At 35.2% G+C, this 19,855-nt stretch overlaps 2 protein-coding genes across 6 annotated transcripts; both read left to right on the top strand.

The window, feature by feature from the left end:
• The first annotated feature begins 6,426 nt into the window (after window positions 1-6,426).
• On the top strand, window positions 6,427-8,849 carry LOC116124057 (B3 domain-containing transcription repressor VAL2-like). Its single transcript, XM_031409768.1, has 5 exons — window positions 6,427-6,781; window positions 6,935-7,083; window positions 7,498-7,579; window positions 7,682-7,783; window positions 8,229-8,849. The coding sequence occupies exons 2-5, from the start codon at window positions 6,971-6,973 to the stop codon at window positions 8,847-8,849; spliced, it is 918 nt and encodes a 305-aa protein (XP_031265628.1). The 5' UTR covers window positions 6,427-6,781; window positions 6,935-6,970.
• Window positions 8,850-10,493: 1,644 nt separating this feature from the next.
• On the top strand, window positions 10,494-17,148 carry LOC116124003 (B3 domain-containing transcription repressor VAL2). Of its 5 annotated transcripts, XM_031409718.1 has the most exons (13): window positions 10,494-10,563; window positions 10,717-10,865; window positions 11,280-11,361; window positions 11,464-11,565; window positions 12,011-12,588; window positions 12,711-12,807; window positions 12,924-13,098; window positions 13,305-13,381; window positions 13,456-13,881; window positions 14,937-14,986; window positions 15,415-15,540; window positions 15,635-15,702; window positions 16,341-17,148. In XM_031409718.1, exons 2-13 carry the CDS (start codon window positions 10,753-10,755, stop codon window positions 17,138-17,140), a joined length of 2,694 nt encoding a protein of 897 aa, XP_031265578.1. In that variant the 5' UTR covers window positions 10,494-10,563; window positions 10,717-10,752; the 3' UTR covers window positions 17,141-17,148. The 5 variants fall into 5 exon arrangements, with proteins under 5 accessions (XP_031265578.1, XP_031265581.1, XP_031265580.1 ...); XM_031409721.1 differs by having other exon boundaries at window positions 10,500-10,865; window positions 13,564-13,881; window positions 15,427-15,540; XM_031409720.1 differs by having other exon boundaries at window positions 10,500-10,865; window positions 13,564-13,881.
• Window positions 17,149-19,855: the final 2,707 nt, after the last annotated feature.

Below are 19,855 nucleotides of genomic sequence, written 5' to 3'. Positions count from 1 at the left end.
ATCAGTTCAGTAGAATCCTCCATAGAACCTCCATTGAACGATTGTTTAATATAGGCAGGTTATATTATTGAAGATCAGATTTGATTTGAATTTAATTTATAAGATACGGAGTATCAAAAGATATTCAACATTGAAGTGGGTCCAAAACATACTTTAATAAAGAAGTTAATTGGAATTGTATATGTTAATTGTGACTTAAATTGTGATTAAAGTTTTAATTTGAGTGGAAAGAGATCCGAATGTTGCTGAGCTGGAAATATCAAATCTTAATTATTATATTAAGATATCTCAATCATTAAAAGTTTGTATATATCTTATTATTATCTTAAGGATATTATATGAACGAAAATGTTACGTATACAACATTTTATCTGAATTTTGATTTCTCCATTCATTATTGATCAGCTCGTAAATTAACAAGTAGGACCTATAAAAGTAGACATGACCTATTTTTAGTGATGGCAATGGGTTAGGCCGGGATCAGGTACTCCTTGGCTCAGACCCAAGCCCGACCTCATGACAAAAGCCTAAGCCCGGCTAGGCCCGTCATGGGTATGATAGATAAAGCCTAAACCCAGTCTGATAAGTTTTTTGTAATCTCAGGCCCAGTCCAAGCCCATCCATTTTTACAGTATAAATTTTTAACTATTAATAAATTTTTATTTTTTTATATTTTTAATTCTAAAAATAGTTTTTAAATATTTATTTATTTTTGAATACTCATCAAATGGGATGAGATTAGGGTTTGGGAAAAATGAGTATGTATATATAGAGAGGATAATCTTATAATTAAATATATAACATAAATATAATTTATTAAAATTAATACTAAAATTGTCGAGCTGGGCCAGGCCGAGTATGAAGACATACCTAGGCTCGGCCCATACGTGAGGTCGAGCCTTAAAATCAAGTCCAAGCCCAAACCCGCAAACACTGGGTAAAGCCTGGCCTTTTCGAACTGGGTTGGGTACTCGAAAAAATTGGGCCCATTGCCATCTCTACCTATTTTACAAGCTGATTAATGACAAACTGTCACGTCGGGGTTGTTAGATAAAGTTTATGAAAAGAGGTTGTGAGTATAACATTACTTTTACATAAAACAAATTTACATTAACATGTTTTATTTATTAAAATAATATACCATTTTGGGTACCAATACCAATATATATTAATATCCTTTATATCATTAAATGTTCAGTTGAACTCAAGTTCTATTAAATAACAACAATTTTCATACTACTGTATTAATTAAGGGTGAGCATGGGTAGAGGGTATAACCAAAACCAGAACCAGCCTTCACAGGATTAATTCTGGTTCCAATTTTTGGACTCGGACCTGTAACCTAGAATGGGAACCGAGGTCAAGTACTTGATATTGAACTTGTCTTGAAATCAAGACTAAAAAGAATGGTAGTAAATAATGGGGGCTCCATTGTAATTTTACATATGAAAAATGTAAATTAATACTACATATACAACATTTTCATATAATATGATGTGACAAAATATAATTGGGTGAAAATTTATATTTAATTTAAAATCAATCAATCATCTTTTGCCACATTATGCTGTATAAAAATGTTGTACATGTAATATCATGCATAAAAAATTTATAATGGGATGAAGACACATGTGGGAGATGCGTGTGGACTGTAGAGGCCCCCCCTTGGTTGGTGTAGATTATAATAAATAATAAATATTATATATATTTTTAAAAATATTTTAATATTAAAGTTTCGATTAATTATTTGATTAATTGAGTATATAATTAGAATTATGATCCAATTAAAAACGTTTTAATATAATTAAAAGAATTATTTTTTAATAAAATAGTATATTTGATTGAATAATGTTTAATTATTTACTTTAATTATAAAGTTCTAAGTATATTTATAATAAATTAGTAATTAATTAATTATATACAATGAATTGATAAATAGTACTACATTACTTAATTGAATGATTGGATATTTAATTAATTAAATATTATAATATGACAACTCATGCCTTGTGATATATTAAGAAATGTAAGTGTTTTTTAATCAACAATACCATAAAACAAACTTAGAGTCTAGTTATTTAATTAAAGATTCATAAATAATATTTATATCAATACTTAATTTGATTCTTTTATTACAATTAATGTTAATTTAATTTATGGGCAAATTCAAAAACTTCATTTTCATTCTAGTAATTATATATATAATTTAATAATATTGGATAATAAAGTTAATGTTTTGGTTTTGATTGAGAAATTTTGTGAAATTGTGATAAATTGATTAAATTCAAGTGTTGCTTAGAGATTAGAGAATCTGTGATTGTGATTGAACATAAATGAATGAGTAATGAAAGATTGAAAATTACTAAATGAAGGTTTTCTTAATTTATCAGGGGTGTATTTGTAAAATTTTAAATTAATAGGGGGTAATTGATTTTCACATGGTACCCGGGTAAGGAACTAAACTTGCATTTTAGGTTTCGGTTCTAGGAATCTAAGAATCGAAACCGACAAGTTCTGGTTCCTTTTGCTGGGAATCGACGGATTTTGGTTCCCTAAAAAATTGCAGAGTACCCATAATTGCTCACCCCTAATAGTATTAATTGTTAGCTAATTTAAACAAATAATTAAATGGGAAAAAAATATGTGTTAGGTCCTAGATAGGCCCAACTATAGTTGGCTCCACATCAAAACCCATCGGCAGTTAGTACTATGCCAAGACCCAACCCCGATTGGTCCCTCATCGAAGCCCATCCCGTAGCAGATCCACTCTACGATCTGAGATGTCTTACAAATTGAGCCCATCTATGAGTCGGGCCACACTACGAGTTGGGTCATCCTAAGCTCTGGCCCATCAATCGCACGATTGGTCATCGACTCTATATATCAGATTCTCTAACTAAGTCTCAACTAACTTCGAGTCTCTAGTCCTGTAGCATGAGACTCAGACAAATGTTGCAATGTTCTCCTTAAGATTGGTGACGTAAACCCATTACTCACCCCTCAAAAAGACTTCGAGTCTCGTGGGAGCCTAAACCTCCCAAGCCTCCTATAAATAACAACGCTGACCCTCTCATAAGGGACCTCATAACTTATTCATAACTAGAGGTGGGCAAGGGACCGGTCCCTTGCGGGCCCAAGCCTGGGCCCGTTTGGGACTGGTCCCAAATGGGACCAGTCACTCATGGGCCTGAGACCCCATGAGAAAAACCAGGACCCTGACCAGGCCCTAGGCCTGGTAGGGACTGATCCCATGGGCCCAGGACCGGTCTCATGGGCCTTGGATAATTTTATTTTTCTCCCTCAATTTTTTTTATATTTTGGGGGCAAAATGAAATTTTATAGGGGGTTTTTAGTATTTTTTAGGGGTAAAATTTATAAAATTTATAAATTTTTTAGACCTGGAAGATTTTCTTTTTTTTATAAATTTTGTAAGATTTCATTTTAGCCCTTGTAATTTATATTTATTTTGAAATTAACAGGGACTTTTATGTAATTTGGCAGGGACTACATTGAAAAAATATAAATTTTTTTGGGCCCAGGCTTGGGATCAGTCTCAGGCCCGGGCCTTAGAGGAGGGCCCAGTGGAGGGCCCGGGCCCTCCTCCTTAGGCTTGGTCCCATTTTGGGACCAGGCCTCCTAGGTCCGATCCTCTCAAGGACCGGTCCTAGGACCGGGTTTTAGAGCTGGGTGCCCAACTCTATTTATAACTTTACTTTTACACTACATAATTAACTTCTCACACTCTCGCCCATGCTTTCTTGTACCGTCGTCATTTCACACTGTAGAACCGAGTTCTNTACATTACTTAATTGAATGTTTGGATATTTAATTAATTAAACATTATAATATGACAACTCATGCCTCGTGATACATTAAGAAATGTAAGTGTTTTTTAATCAACAATAACATAAAACAAACTTAGAGTCTAGTTATTTAATTAAAGATTCATAAATAATATTTATATTAATACTTAATTTGATTCTTTTGTTACGATTAATGTTAATTTAACTTATGGGCAAATTTAAAAACTTCATTTTCATTCTAGTAATTATAATATTATATAATATTTGTATTTTTTTGATAATAAAGTTCACTAAAATTTAATTTCCAAAATTAATTTTACAACTATACTTTGATGTAAATTTTAATTATATATATATATAATAAAGTTAATGTTTTGGTTTTGATTGAGAACTTTTGTGTGAATTGTGATAAATTGATTAAATTCTAAGTGTAGCTTAGTGACTAGAGGATCTGTGACTGTGATTGGACATAAATGAATGAGTAATGAAAAATTGAAAACTACTAAATGCAGGTTTTCTTAATTTGTCAGGGGTGTATTTGTAAAATTTTAAGGTGTATGTGTCAAATTTTAAATTAATAGGGGATAATTGATTTTTTACATGGTACTCTGGTAAGGAACTAGAACTTGCATTTTAGGTTTCAGTTCTAAGAATCTAAGAACCGGAACCGATAGGTTTTGGTTATGGTTCCTTTTGCTAGGAATCAACGGGTTCTGGTTCTCTCAAAAATTGCAGGGTACCTAGAACTGCTCACCCCTAATAGTATTAATTGTTAGATAATTTAAACAAATAATTAAATGGTCCTAGATAGACCCAACTATAGTTGGCTTCACATCAAGGCCCATCAGTAGTTAGTACTATACTACTATGCCAAGACCCAACCCTGATTGGTCCCTCATCGAAGCCCATCCCATAGCAGATCCACTCTACGATCTGAGCCATCTTACGAATTGAGCCCATCTATGAGTCGGGCCACACTACGAGTTGGGTCATCCTAAGCTCTGGCCCATCAATCGCACGATTGGTCATCGACTCTATATATCAGATCCTCTGACTAAGTCCCAACTAACTTCGAGTCTCTAGTCACGTAGCATGACACTCAAACAAATGTTGCAATGTTCTCCTTATGATTGGTGGCGTAAATCCGCTACTCACCCCTCAATGAGACTCCGAGTCTCGTGGGAGCCTAAACCTCCCAAGCCTTCTATAAATAACAACGTTGACCCTCTCATAAGGGACCTCATAACTTATTCATAACTTTAATTTTACACTACATAATTCACTTCTCACACTCTCACACATGCTTTCTCGTACCGTCGTCATTTCACACTGTAGAACTGAGTTCTTACCACTTTACGGTGATTATTGTGCCATAGCACCATGCTTACAGTGACCTCTACCATCTCTATCTGGTTCTCTACTTACTTAACTCTCTTTCAATCATGCTAATTTGAGCGTTGGAGTATCTATAGCCAGCACCACACCAGTGTAAAAGACTTCACATTCATCTTGCCTTTCTTTGTGTCTCTATTTGCAAGTCTATTGGGTTGTTAGTGGCCTTAATCTCACAAGAATCAATAGTAGAGTTATGACCATCTATAGTAATATGTAAATAATTATCCGAATAAGCAAAAATATAGCGTGCAGTACAGATAAATCTAAGTTGATAATTAATCTTCACTATTTTAGTAAACTTAAAGAAATAGCCTTGTTAATACAAATCATGACTGTAATCCACTCTACCACTAATATCATTACAAATAATCATTTGGATTAATACAAATCATGTCACATTCAATGCACAATAAACACTTAAATTAAGTTACACGAGTAGTATGAACAACCAAATACACCCCCCCAATTAAATTACATGAAAAAACCAACTTACGTATTATACACCCCAATCACATTTATCTGGTTGAGATCCAAATATTATATTAATTAATAAATAAATAAATATAGTACTTAACCAATTAATTAAAGAAATAAACGTGCATTTGACAAACTGATCCGTAAACATCATGGCCGTCACTAACTCGTGAGCAATAATCAATCATCATTCTCATTAATTATATAAGCCGGCAGCAACATTCTAAGTATTCCATCCTTCCACGTGTGAGCCTACTCACTGTTGTGGCGCGTGTGTTAGCGTTTCTCTTTCAGCGTAGTAGGTATCGGCAGTTCCAAGATACCTCACATCATCACCTAATACTATGACGTCATAAATCCTCGCAGCCCACCATAAATATATTCATAATAATAATACATTTACGATTACCACTGTCTACACGTGGATGTAAATCTCCTTTGGACGGTTCAGAATTCAGGGGTATTTTAGTCATTTTCACTTCTGATCCTTATTGCATGCGATATGCAGATGCTGTTGGATACAAAAGCCACCTAGTGGCGCACTTTACGGTGTTGTCACACGCCGTATTTTTATACTATTCGTAATTCTGTACTTCTTATCGCACGCGCTTTATCTTGTAAACTAGACTGACTCGCTATCTCACGCGTTCTACTTTTAATCTAACGGGGCGTGTATGTGTGACAAACTGTGTAGCGAGTGAGAGAAGGATTTTCGTAAAATACGTGTTTTTAATTTGAAACTTCTTTGATTTGAAAATTGGGAAAAAGAAAAATAAATAAAAGGGTGAGTGAGTGGGAAAACACCAAAAGAGAATGAGAGAGTTCGCCGAGTCTTGAAGCATCATCGTGCATGCATTTTTGAATTTACCAAACTCTTATCTCTTTCTTGTTTCTGTTACTTTTGCATGCACATATGGTCTTCTCTTTCGTTTCATCGCCGATTCAGCTTTTAACGACGTCGTGGTTATCCTGTTTGATTTTCAAACGAATTTAATTGAAGCCGTGGGAAAAAAAAAGAAAAAAGAAACGGCTGAGAGCACGACAGTCAGAGGAATCAAATATGGAGGTTGAGTGTGACGTGTGAAGTAACTCGTGGTGTCGTTTAACAGGTAGTGAGGTTAGCTAGAGGTTGGTTACTTTTTTGTAGCTCGTGGTTTCATGTGAGTGAAGCTGTGGATTTAGTTGACCAATTTTGTGTGCTTTGTGTGATGCGTTATTGAAAGAGGGATTATTAGGGATTTGTCTTGTATGGTTCGAATTAGGTTGGTGAAATTTTCAGATTGAGCTGAAGATAAATTATGGAGGCGAAAAGTTGCATGAATGAGGTGTGTGGAGCGGCCAAGTCCACTGAGTGGAGGAAAGGTTGGGCTCTGCGATCTGGCGAATTCGCTGTTCTATGTGATAAGTGCGGGTAATTTGCATTTCTTTCTCTCTTCTTTTATTTTTATCGTAAAATTTGGCAATAACAACATGGAATTGTACGGACAGTTGCTTGATTGAGCTTATTATACATGAATGGTGTTTCGCTTGGCCATTTGCTTTCTCACTGATTTTAAACATATTTATGAATATAATTGTTATGTTGTATGTGCTATTTATTTTTATCTTTGATTTTGAATGAATTGGTTGAGTGTCTGAATTAATTTGTTATATTCATCTGTTTTCCATTTAAAAGAACTCTCGAATAAATTAAATTAAGATATCAAAATGGTTATACTTCATCAATCAAACTAAATTTAGTCCTACAATCACTTTTTACAAATGTGAATAATCAACCATTGGTTGGTACTTATCGATCATAGTTTGGTGTTTGTATATCTTGTAGGTCCGCATTTGAGCAGTCAATGTTTTGTGATGTGTTTCACTCGAAGGAGTCAGGTTGGAGAGAGTGCACTCCATGTGGCAAGGTAAGAAAAAACAGTCTTAAAAACTTGTATATATTTGCTTTCCTTCTTTCTTGACGTCTCCTACTGTTCAGTTATATGATGTACTTGATTTTGCGTTGGCAGCGTCTCCATTGTGGATGCATTGCTTCCAAGTCTTTAATTGAACTTCTTGATAGCGGGGGTGTCAGCTGTTTAAACTGCGCAAAAAAATCAGGACTTGATTCTGTAAGATCAATTTACTTTCTATGCACTAATATATGCCATCTTGTAGTGATTTACCAATATATAGCATTTAAAGTAAGTGGTTTCTTGGTATGATAATGATTCTATTTTTCTCTCTCTCGGTCAAACTAGTCTGCAAAGGTGCATGCCCATAAGTCCATTGCACATGTTCATAATCAGTGTTTAAAATGTTAGGTTTAACCTACCTTGTCTGCAAATGGTGGTAGTTTATAGTTCCTACTTCCAAATATCTTTCTTGAGGGCATATATTGGTGTTAGTCATCTATATGCATCTTTGTGCCAGAGGGATGGCAGAGTAACGAGAAGGGGTGGTGAGGCACTTGTATGAACGATTCTTTTTGCTTACATCAAATGGTTATGAACAGTGCTTGAATTTTAGGAATTAAATTGTAAAATTGTGGTGCTGATGAGGTTTGTATTCATATAGTTGGCTTGTGATGAAAAGCCCAATGGATTTGGCACCCTGAAGGCCGATAATGCTGGTGATTTGCAATCAATGTCTGTGGACAACCACGTGGGTGGTAGCGTTGAAAAAATGAAGCTTATGCAGTTGGGCAGTACTTCAAATGGTGTGGGGCTTAGACACTTGCTTCAATTTCAAAGCGATGACCCAGATGAGTCTTTTGGTAAAATGAAACTGGAGGAATCTGCCAAGCCAGACATTTCAAAGGCAAATATGGGGGCAAAGGATATTTATGAATCTCTAGCACAGACAAACTTAAGCATCACCCTTGGTTCTTCTGGAGGAAACTTGAACCCTTTTCCTGGTGTTGTTGACGAGAAGGAACATAATAAGTCATCTTCTGTAATTCAACAAGGAACTAGGGCTCGTCATCTTTTGCCTAAGCCTCCAAAGTTAGCCCTTTCCACAGGTTCAGAGGCAAATGTTGGTATATCCCAAATTCGTGTTGCTAGGCCACCTGCTGAAGGACGAGGCAGGAGTCAGTTGCTTCCTCGTTATTGGCCCAGGATTACAGACCAAGAATTGCAGCAAATATCTGGAGAGTATCCTTTTTTCTACAGTTATCAGTTGAAAATAAATCTATGACTGCTTCAATGAAGTTCTGTTATCTTTGTAGTTTTCTGCTATCTCAAACGTCGTCATTTCACACTGTAGAACCGAGTTCTGACCACTTTATGATAATTGTTGTGCCATAGCACCACGCTTACGGTGACCTCTACCATTTCTATCTTGTTCCCTACTTACTTAACTTTCTTTCAATCATGCTAATTTGAGCGTTGGAGTATCTATAGCCAGCACCACACCAGTGTAAAAGACTTCACATTCATCTTGCCTTTCTTTGTGTCTCTATTTGCAAGTCTATTGTGTTGTTAGTGGCCTTAATCTCACAAGAATCAATAGTAGAGTTATGACCATCTATAGTAATATGTAAATAATTATCTGAATAAGCAAAAATATAGCGTGCAGTACAGATAAATCTAAGTTGATAATTAATCTTCACTATTTTACTAAACTTAAAGAAATAGACTTGTTAATACAAATCATGACTGTAATCCACTCTACCACTAATATCATTACAAATAATCATTTGGATTAATACAAATCATGTCACATTCAATGCACAAATAAACACTTAAATTAAGTTACACGAGTAGTATGAACAACCAAATACACCCCCCCAATTAAATTACATGAAAAAACCAACTTACGTATTATACACCCCAATCACATTTATCTGGTTGAGATCCAAATATTATATTAATTAATAAATAAATAAATATAGTACTTAACCAATTAATTAAAGAAATAAACGTGCATTTGACAAACTGATCCGTAAACATCATGGCCGTCACTAACTCGTGAGCAATAATCAATCATCATTCTCATTAATTATATAAGCCGGCAGCAACATTCTAAGTATTCCATCCTTCCACGTGTGAGCCTACTCACTGTTGTGGCGCGTGTGTTAGCGTTTCTCTTTCAGCGTAGTAGGTATCGGCAGTTCCAAGATACCTCACATCATCACCTAATACTATGACGTCATAAATCGTCGCAGCCCACCATAAATTTATTCATAATAATAATACATTTACGATTACCACTGTCTACACGTGGATGTAAATCTCCTTTGGACGGTTCAGAATTCAGGGGTATTTTAGTCATTTTCACTTCTGATCCTTATTGCATGCGATATGCAGATGCTGTTGGATACAAAAGCCACCTAGTGGCGCACTTTACGGTGTTGTCACACGCCGTATTTTTATACTATTCGTAATTCTGTACTTCTTATCGCACGCGCTTTATCTTGTAAATTAGACCGACTCGCTATCTCACGCGTTCTATTTTTAATCTAACGGGGAGTGTCTGTGTGACAGACTGTGTAGCGAGTGAGAGAAGGAATTTCGTAAAATACGTGTTTTTAATTTGAAATTTCTTTGATTTGAAAATTGGGAAAAAAGAAAAATAAATAAAAGGGTGAGTGAGTGGGAAAACACCAAAAGAGAATCAGAGAGTTCGCCGAGTCTTGAAGCATCATCGTGCATGCATTTTTGAATTTACCAAACTCTTATCTCTTTCTTGTTTCTGTTACTTTTGCATGCACATATGGTCTTCTCTTTCGTTTCATCGCCGATTCAGCTTTTAACGACGTCGTAGTTATCCTGTTTGATTTTCAAACGAATTTAATTGAAGCCGTGGGAAAAAAAAAGAAAAAAGAAACGGCCGAGAACACGACAGTCAGAGGAATCAAATATGGAGGTTGAGTGTGACGTGTGAAGTAACTCGTGGTGTCGTTTAACAGGTAGTGAGGTTAGCTAGAGGTTGGTTACTTTTTTGTAGCTCGTGGTTTCATGTGAGTGAAGCTGTGGATTTAGTTGACCAATTTTGTGTGCTTTGTGTGATGCGTTATTGAAAGAGGGATTATTAGGGATTTGTCTTGTATGGTTCGAATTAGGTTGGTGAAATTTTCAGATTGAGCTGAAGATAAATTATGGAGGCGAAAAGTTGCATGAATGAGGTGTGTGGAGCGGCCAAGTCCACTGAGTGGAGGAAAGGTTGGGCTCTGCGATCTGGCGAATTCGCTGTTCTATGTGATAAGTGCGGGTAATTTGCATTTCTTTCTCTCTTCTTTTATTTTTATCGTAAAATTTGGCAATAACAACATGGAATTGTACGGACAGTTGCTTGATTGAGCTTATTATACATGAATGGTGTTTCGCTTGGCCATTTGCTTTCTCACTGATTTTAAACATATTTATGAATATAATTGTTATGTTGTATGTGCTATTTATTTTTATCTTTGATTTTGAATGAATTGGTTGAGTGTCTGAATTAATTTGTTATATTCATCTGTTTTCCATTTAAAAGAACTCTCGAATAAATTAAATTAAGATATCAAAATGGTTATACTTCATCAATCAAACTAAATTTAGTCCTACAATCACTTTTTACAAATGTGAATAATCAACCATTGGTTGGTACTTATCGATCATAGTTTGGTGTTTGTATATCTTGTAGGTCCGCATTTGAGCAGTCAATGTTTTGTGATGTGTTTCACTCGAAGGAGTCAGGTTGGAGAGAGTGCACTCCATGTGGCAAGGTAAGAAAAAACAGTCTTAAAAACTTGTATATATTTGCTTTCCTTCTTTCTTGACGTCTCCTACTGTTCAGTTATATGATGTACTTGATTTTGCGTTGGCAGCGTCTCCATTGTGGATGCATTGCTTCCAAGTCTTTAATTGAACTTCTTGATAGCGGGGGTGTCAGCTGTTTAAACTGCGCAAAAAAATCAGGACTTGATTCTGTAAGATCAATTTACTTTCTATGCACTAATATATGCCATCTTGTAGTGATTTACCAATATATAGCATTTAAAGTAAGTGGTTTCTTGGTATGATAATGATTCTATTTTTCTCTCTCTCGGTCAAACTAGTCTGCAAAGGTGCATGCCCATAAGTCCATTGCACATGTTCATAATCAGTGTTTAAAATGTTAGGTTTAACCTACCTTGTCTGCAAATGGTGGTAGTTTATAGTTCCTACTTCCAAATATCTTTCTTGAGGGCATATATTGGTGTTAGTCATCTATATGCATCTTTGTGCCAGAGGGATGGCAGAGTAACGAGAAGGGGTGGTGAGGCACTTGTATGAACGATTCTTTTTGCTTACATCAAATGGTTATGAACAGTGCTTGAATTTTAGGAATTAAATTGTAAAATTGTGGTGCTGATGAGGTTTGTATTCATATAGTTGGCTTGTGATGAAAAGCCCAATGGATTTGGCACCCTGAAGGCCGATAATGCTGGTGATTTGCAATCAATGTCTGTGGACAACCACGTGGGTGGTAGCGTTGAAAAAATGAAGCTTATGCAGTTGGGCAGTACTTCAAATGGTGTGGGGCTTAGACACTTGCTTCAATTTCAAAGCGATGACCCAGATGAGTCTTTTGGTAAAATGAAACTGGAGGAATCTGCCAAGCCAGACATTTCAAAGGCAAATATGGGGGCAAAGGATATTTATGAATCTCTAGCACAGACAAACTTAAGCATCACCCTTGGTTCTTCTGGAGGAAACTTGAACCCTTTTCCTGGTGTTGTTGACGAGAAGGAACATAATAAGTCATCTTCTGTAATTCAACAAGGAACTAGGGCTCGTCATCTTTTGCCTAAGCCTCCAAAGTTAGCCCTTTCCACAGGTTCAGAGGCAAATGTTGGTATATCCCAAATTCGTGTTGCTAGGCCACCTGCTGAAGGACGAGGCAGGAGTCAGTTGCTTCCTCGTTATTGGCCCAGGATTACAGACCAAGAATTGCAGCAAATATCTGGAGAGTATCCTTTTTTCTACAGTTATCAGTTGAAAATAAATCTATGACTGCTTCAATGCAGTTCCGTTATCTTTGTAGTTTTCTGCTATCTCAAACAGTCTCATCCTTGACAGTGTCCTCTTACAGCTCAAATTCTACTATTGTTCCTCTGTTTGAAAAGGTTTTAAGTGCCAGTGATGCTGGTCGCATTGGCCGTTTGGTTCTGCCTAAAGCATGTGCTGAAGTAAGTTTTAATTATACTTAATTTCAGCCAAGAAACAGATTTATAATAACTTTGTTTCCATTTATTTTTGTCGATAATTCTTGCTTTAAATTATTTAAAAATGAATAATAATGCAGGCATATTTTCCTCCTATCTCTCAACCAGAGGGCCTTCCTCTGAGGATTCAAGATGTGAAGGGAAAGGAATGGGTCTTTCAGTTCAGATTTTGGCCCAATAATAACAGCAGGATGTACGTTTTGGAGGGTGTAACTCCTTGCATACAGTCCATGCAGTTGCAAGCTGGAGATACTGGTATATTTAAATATTCCTAATTATGAAATTAATTTTATTTACTTGCAGCTTATAGTATAGATCAAATACTTTCATGCTATGGGCTTACCCAGCTATTTTTTTTTCTTGTACTTTCTATTGTTATTGTTATTTCTAGCAAGTTTGGTATTGTTTGTGACCTGGTTTTATTAGTATTTTTGTCATTTTATGTAACCTTTTTACTGCAGTGACTTTTAGCCGTATGGATCCAGAAGGAAAGCTTGTTATGGGATTTCGTAAAGCATCAAACTCTGTTGCAATGCAGGTAAAATTCGGAGTTAACCTTTGTAGTAGAAAACTTGATCATATAATGTTAATATACAATTATCAAATAAACAGGATACCCAACCTTCTGCCATTCCTAATGGTGGTCATTCAAGTGAAAGTTTCTTTTCGGGTGTTTTTGAGAACCTATCTATAATAAGTGGTTACTCTGGCGTTCTTCAGTCACTAAAGGGAAGCGCTGATCCCCACCTAAACGCATTGTCCAAACATTTGAACTCCACTTCTGGTGATATTAACTGGCTTAAATCTGAGAAGTATGAAGATAAGACAAGGGAGAGCTTGCTGCTGCCTTCAATGCTGGTACCAGAAAGAAAAAGATCTCGAAATATTGGGTCAAAAAGTAAGAGATTGCTCATGGATAGACAAGATGCTTTGGAGCTCAAACTTACTTGGGAAGAGGCACAGGATATGCTTCGCTCACCACCCAGTGTCATGCCCAGCATTATCACAATCGAAGACCATGTTTTTGAAGAATATGAAGTAAGCCATTTTGCTGATGTTGATGATCATTATGATGTTCTTGACTCTCTCCCTCATTCACTTAATGCATTTACTTTTCCCCTTGTAGAATAGCTTTTGACTTTTGATTACCAATTAGTCAATCTTTTATGAAAGTATATTCACAAGTTAGTCTTTTGATGTATTTTTCTTTTAAGGCATACCCAGAGAAAAAAACAAGGCCCTTTTCTGGTACAATATTGAGCCTCTAGTTGTCATTGCACGGTCTGGCTTCTTGAGAGTAAATGATCCATGCAAATTGTTGAAATTTTGGAACTGAGCTCACCTCTCAGAGAAATTTCGTGGACGTTACTAGTAGGTTGGTTAATACTTGCCAAACATGCAAAAATTGGCATTGAAGGATTGGGGGATAGATTAACATTTTTCCCTCATTAGGCAACATGAGCAAATTAGTGTAGCTTTGCAGAAATATGTATATGCTACCCATAAGAACTAAATATTTTCTCATATTAGACACTTGTTAGTTGGTTTTATTTTATTTTATCATGTAATTACTGAAGAATATGAGCATGCATGTCTTTATGTACTTCAAAAGATCAGTCAGTGATGCCTAATTGATCCTAGTACATAGCAAATATATATGCGATGCTTTTCTGGGTTTTTTTACCAGAAATTATGGTAACCAAAATGTTTATTATACCAATTAGTGATGAAAATGAATTACTACAATGAACTTTGATATTCTATAAATAACGGTTCCCAACGTATTTATTATATTACTGTGCACCTTGTTCTTGATTACTTTCTCATACAAAGCTTGTCAGTTTTGCATGGTCCTTTGGTTGAATAGGACTTTTGAGATGGAATGTCAAGTAATTTTCTCTATTCACCAAAATATATATTCTACTGTCATTTATGTGACTGTATCATTTCTAAAATTTTTCCTTTATCTTCATCCCTTTCAGAAACTTCGAAGTATGAGTTTAGTCTTGTTGTTCAAGGATGACCTGTGATTGATTTTTTTTTTCAGAACCTTGAATACTGACTTTCTTTTCTTGTACATTTTGTTCGTGCAGGATCCTCCAGTTTTCGGGAAGAGGAGCATTTTTGTAGTTCGTACAAATGGGTGAGGATTTTTGTTATTGATTAGTTTGTTTTCATGTAGTGCTCTGCAGATTTAACCCAATAAGAAATTAATAAATATGCAAATATCCGAAAGCTATCTGGATGTATAGGTACTGGAATTTCTTTAGCACACTAGAAACCTATATTATCTTGATATTTCTGAAATTTATGTCACTTTGTAGAAATTATTGAGGTAATTTAGAGCTAAGAAAGTTTCAGGAAATGTTGCTTGCGAATTCTCTTGAAAATTGGTGTACTAAATTGTCACATTTTTGCCTATCATCGTTCCCGTTACTCTGGAGACATAGGAAGGCCAACTTATCTCATATCCTGATGCAATCGTGTATTTCTGTAAATTATTTTGAAAGGATCTATATCTTTTCCTCAGGGTCCTGGTTGGATAAATTCATCTAATCTTGAATTACTAAGTTTGATGTTCAGGGGACAAGAGCAATGGACTCAGTGTGATGGTTGTTCTAAATGGCGAAGGTTGCCAGTTGATGTTCTTCTTCCACCTAAATGGACATGTATGGATAACAAATGGGATCCGACTAGGTGAACAATACTTTTTATTAGTATTATTTTTTTCTTGTGTAAGAAAAATGAGCCTTGAGCAAATCTTTCCATGCTAATGCTTTTTTATCCTCAGGTGTTCATGTTCGGCACCAGATGAACTGACTCCCGGGGAGCTGGAAAACCTCCTCAGACTAAACAAGGGTATGATGCCAGCATCTCTGCTTTTAAGATTGTTATATGATTATTGCAAGGTTTTCATACCTAGACTGCTCTTGAAGTAAATGAAGCTTCTGTTTACTATAAATCTATAGCAAGCTCTAGGGACGAGAATTTTCTTTTTTTGAAAATTAACAATAGTTTTATAGGCTCGTGTCTGCACAATAGGAATTCAATTCTGAATTTCTGTTTGATAACCCTGTATATCAGAGGTCCATTCCCTATGGAAGGCTGTTTTGGCCAAATTTTTTCACTTTTCTGTCTCTTCTTTGGAACATGTACAAGAAGAGAGAAGCATATAGGTTGTGGGTGGCCAACGAGGCTTGACTTGTATTTTATGCATGTGGATTGAGTTTTTCCTTTTCAACTTCAACTCTGCTCAATCATTAGGAAGGAAGCTTTTTAGATCATGAGTTTGGGATAAGTGCCACAGTTTTCGGCCTTTTTAGTGCTTTGTATGCATATATTGTCTTATGAATTATAAGTTTGTGCTCCTATATGTTCTTATACATGATAAGTGGCTGGTCGGAAGTTCTCATAGTTTGTTGCAAGTGTTCTTCTCAGATGTGTACTTGTCTGTTAATTCTGGAATACTGATACAATTGCACTTAGCTGTTGCATAGATTTCAAAAAACGGCGACTGGCAACAAGTCAGAGGCCGAATCAAGAGAGTGAACCTTCTGGTATGGATGCATTGTCCAATGTGGCAATACTTGGAGACAACATGGGTGACCCAGGCACTGCATCAGTCGCAACGACAACTAAACACCCAAGGCATCGTCCTGGCTGTTCATGTATTGTATGCATTCAGCCCCCTAGTGGGAAGGGCAAGCACAAGCCTACATGCACATGTAATGTGTGTATGACAGTTAAACGTCGATTTAAAACCCTCATGATGCGCAAGAAGAAACGCCAATCTGAGCGTGAAGCAGAGGTTGCGCAGAGAAATCAACCAACTTGGGCTCCCAAAGAGGAAGCCGAAGCCGAAGTAGACAGCAATTCTAAGCATGCATCACCACACCTGGATCCTTCAGAGAACGAAGCCAGGTCTGCAAATGAATTAGAATCCAAGAGCCAAAGTAACAATCTTCCCAACAAAGCGGCCGAAGCTGGTAAGGGACAGATCGACTTGAACTGCCATCCTGATCGAGAAGACGCACAAGCCGGGTCGAACCGCCTGAGCATGATGAAACTTCTTCAAGTGGCAACCCTTCCTTTGGAGAATTATTTAAAGCAAAATGGTCTTACAAGCTTGATGGCTGAACAACAAACAAGTTCAACATCACAGGCTCCACCCCAAGCTGCTGGGGAGAGCGAGGGACGGGTCAATGAGTTAGCTTCTGCCACTCAAGAGCGAGAGAGTGGGGGAGAAGAAGATAATAGTGGATCTGGACCAGATCAAAACCCAAATGATCCTCAATAGAAATTTCCTCATCATTTATTTATGCTGAATCGAGCACTAGTTTTGGATCTTTTTTTTTTTGGTATAATTTAAAATTATAAGTGTTCTTTTATGTAAGTCGCAATGTGTATCATATTTATACATGAATTTTACATTTACAAGAGGCACAATACTAAGGTTTTCATAATCGGATATATTATTGTAAACAAGACTTCACTAACAGTGTTAATTTAATGGTGAAAATCTGGATTCTGAAATATATGAAACCAGAGGTACGAACTAGTCATTTTGTTAAACCTGGGTGGGAACATGTTGTTTGCTCTTCAAAAAATTCAATTTTGCAAGTCTTCGAACACAATTTTTTGTTTTTTTTTTTTAAAACAAGGGATACAACAAATCTTATGAAAATGTATTTGGTAAAAATGAGAAGAATCATTTTCAGAAAAAGTTTTCAAATACAATCTAAAAAACTAGTGTAAAATTAGAAAAAGATTAAAAATCATTTTCATAGTTTTCTATAATCTTTAATTTGAAAACAATTTTTAAATTTTATATCAAACATATTTTCAATTTTTTTAGATATATTTACTAATTACTTGGGTTATTGGTATATTATTTATTGTGATAATTGTATTTTTATGTTCAGTGAAATGGCAAGTAAATAACATAATTAAAAGTTAAGATATATGGTTATTCTCACACTTTTTTTTTAATTTTTTTTTTCATTCATCTATTTTCATCTAAGAGTAGTATATATGTATAGTTTTTTACGTAAAAAAAAAAAAAAAAAAATCCGAAGTTTGAAAGTTTTACGATATATATATACACACACACAAAGTCTTTGTATGTATAATATTATTATAAAAGAAGTATTGTTACCATTTGATTGATCTTACTGTAAGGTTAAAATATTGAGTGAATCTCTTGGTAAAAGACTAAATATATAGTTGACTTTTAATTGGATATATATTAGAACTTATAATTTGTACACAGATACAATTGATTGAAATTTGAAAGAATTTGTAGGAAGAAATAAAAATAGAACATGAAAACGTAAGGGTTACCAACAATGGATCAATCTACATATTCTATCAGATAAAAACTAATGCCTTCCTTATCTAACGATATTCTCATGGCAACTGCTTGTCCACCCTCTTTTGTTTGATTTGGCTTTGGAGCTGAATTCTACGAAGAAAAGAACTAATTTAATTTAAAATAAGTACAATATAATGATGAACTTTGAAATGAATGCATGCACTTTTAACTCTATGTCAGTTATAATCATGGTTTTAAAACTCGGCCTGGTCCAGCTAGTTCAATCAGTTGAATCGAGAACTGGTGATTGAGTCGGGTCAGTTCAACTAAAAAATCAGAATTTTCAAATGACCCAATTTGAACTACGGTTAGATCGGATTTTTTGTAACGAATCGCTAGTCCAATCGGTTCGACCCAGTAGTTGAACCATTTTTTTTATTATTTTTTTATATGTCATATTGATGTTAGAATGATGCCATCATGCTGACATCACAGTTCGACCCGACGGTTGAATCGGTTTGACCGATCAACCCAATGACCTAACCTGGTTACTCTTCGGGTCGAGTTTTAAAACCTTATAAAGATGGCTACATGTCCCTTTGAAGAAGATATTAAAATAAAAGAGAAACAGTGTAAAACCCTAAATATTGTCACTTAGTTTTGAAACTATAAAGCAGAGTACGATAAGAACAAAAGTATGTACCACAAATTCAATATTAACAGCCACAAAATAATCACCCTGTATAGCAACTGTAGCGCTGTTAAATGTGCCGTATTGAGCTGCTGTCCCATTAAAACAAGAGTAATACTACAGTTACCAAAAGGAGCGCACCGAATGACGTGGCGCAATCCTGACCCTCGATTAATATTAACTCATAATTAATCCACAGTCAGGATTGCGTCACGTCATTCTGTGTATGAATTCGGTACGTTCCTTTCGGTAACTGTATTATTTTCCTTAAAACAAATCTTCGGCATGTCATTTGGGTCCCATTAAATTAAAACTATTTTAAAAATTAAAAAAAATATATAAATATAACATTTTTAATTATTTAAAATTTAAAAATTTTCCCAAAGCTATAATTTGTGGTAGAGATATTTAAGAATTTTGGAGATTTTTTGCTATAAAAAGATTATAGAAGCTAACAAGATATTGTTGATGTGCTTAATGTGGGTATATTAGTTTATATTTTATTTATTTTATCGTAGTAGAATTGTAAAAGAATGGTTTGTATTTAATTTTTATTTCTAGTAATTATTTGTAACATATTGTTAAAGACGTTACACTTAGACTCATGATCTCAATAATAATAGCATATATGTGTTAATATATTTGCGATTTATATATAAAAATGAAATTACAAGACTGCTTTTAAGTATTAAAATGGACAGTTCAAATTAAATCTTACCAAAGTTATTAGTCTTTGAAGCCCTAATATCCTTATACCAACCTATCCCCTTGTGGCCGAATGACGAGCCTTTTAGCCACCTGGATTAGTTATACTCAGGACTCAGAAGGTCTTGTCATGGAATCGCAGGAAAAACAATCACTGTGTTTACAAAATGTAGTTCTATATAGTTACACTTATACTAAGTGTTTCATTTGTGCCTCTTTATGTCTTTTTCAAATTTAATGGTACAATATAAGAATATCGGCAACTCAAGACTTTTATTTGTAATTATATAAATAATCACGACACA

The sequence above is a fragment of the Pistacia vera genome, unplaced genomic scaffold (genome assembly GCF_008641045.1).
Source record: "Pistacia vera cultivar Batoury unplaced genomic scaffold, PisVer_v2 Contig147, whole genome shotgun sequence".
In the NCBI taxonomy this organism is placed as follows: domain Eukaryota; kingdom Viridiplantae; phylum Streptophyta; class Magnoliopsida; order Sapindales; family Anacardiaceae; genus Pistacia; species Pistacia vera.
This window is presented reverse-complemented; position numbering and strand designations above follow the sequence as displayed.

Coding starts and splice junctions, on each gene's coding strand:
- LOC116124057 (XM_031409768.1), top strand. CDS start 6,971: ATGGAGGCGAAAAGTTGCATGAATGAGGTGTGTGGAGCGGCCAAGTCC. Junction 7,084..7,497: donor GTTCTATGTGATAAGTGCGG/GTAATTTGCATT, acceptor TATATCTTGTAG/GTCCGCATTTGAGCAGTCAA. Junction 7,784..8,228: donor AAAAATCAGGACTTGATTCT/GTAAGATCAATT, acceptor GTATTCATATAG/TTGGCTTGTGATGAAAAGCC.
- LOC116124003 (XM_031409718.1), top strand. CDS start 10,753: ATGGAGGCGAAAAGTTGCATGAATGAGGTGTGTGGAGCGGCCAAGTCC. Junction 11,362..11,463: donor AGTGCACTCCATGTGGCAAG/GTAAGAAAAAAC, acceptor TTGCGTTGGCAG/CGTCTCCATTGTGGATGCAT. Junction 13,882..14,936: donor ATGTTTTTGAAGAATATGAA/GTAAGCCATTTT, acceptor TTGTTCGTGCAG/GATCCTCCAGTTTTCGGGAA.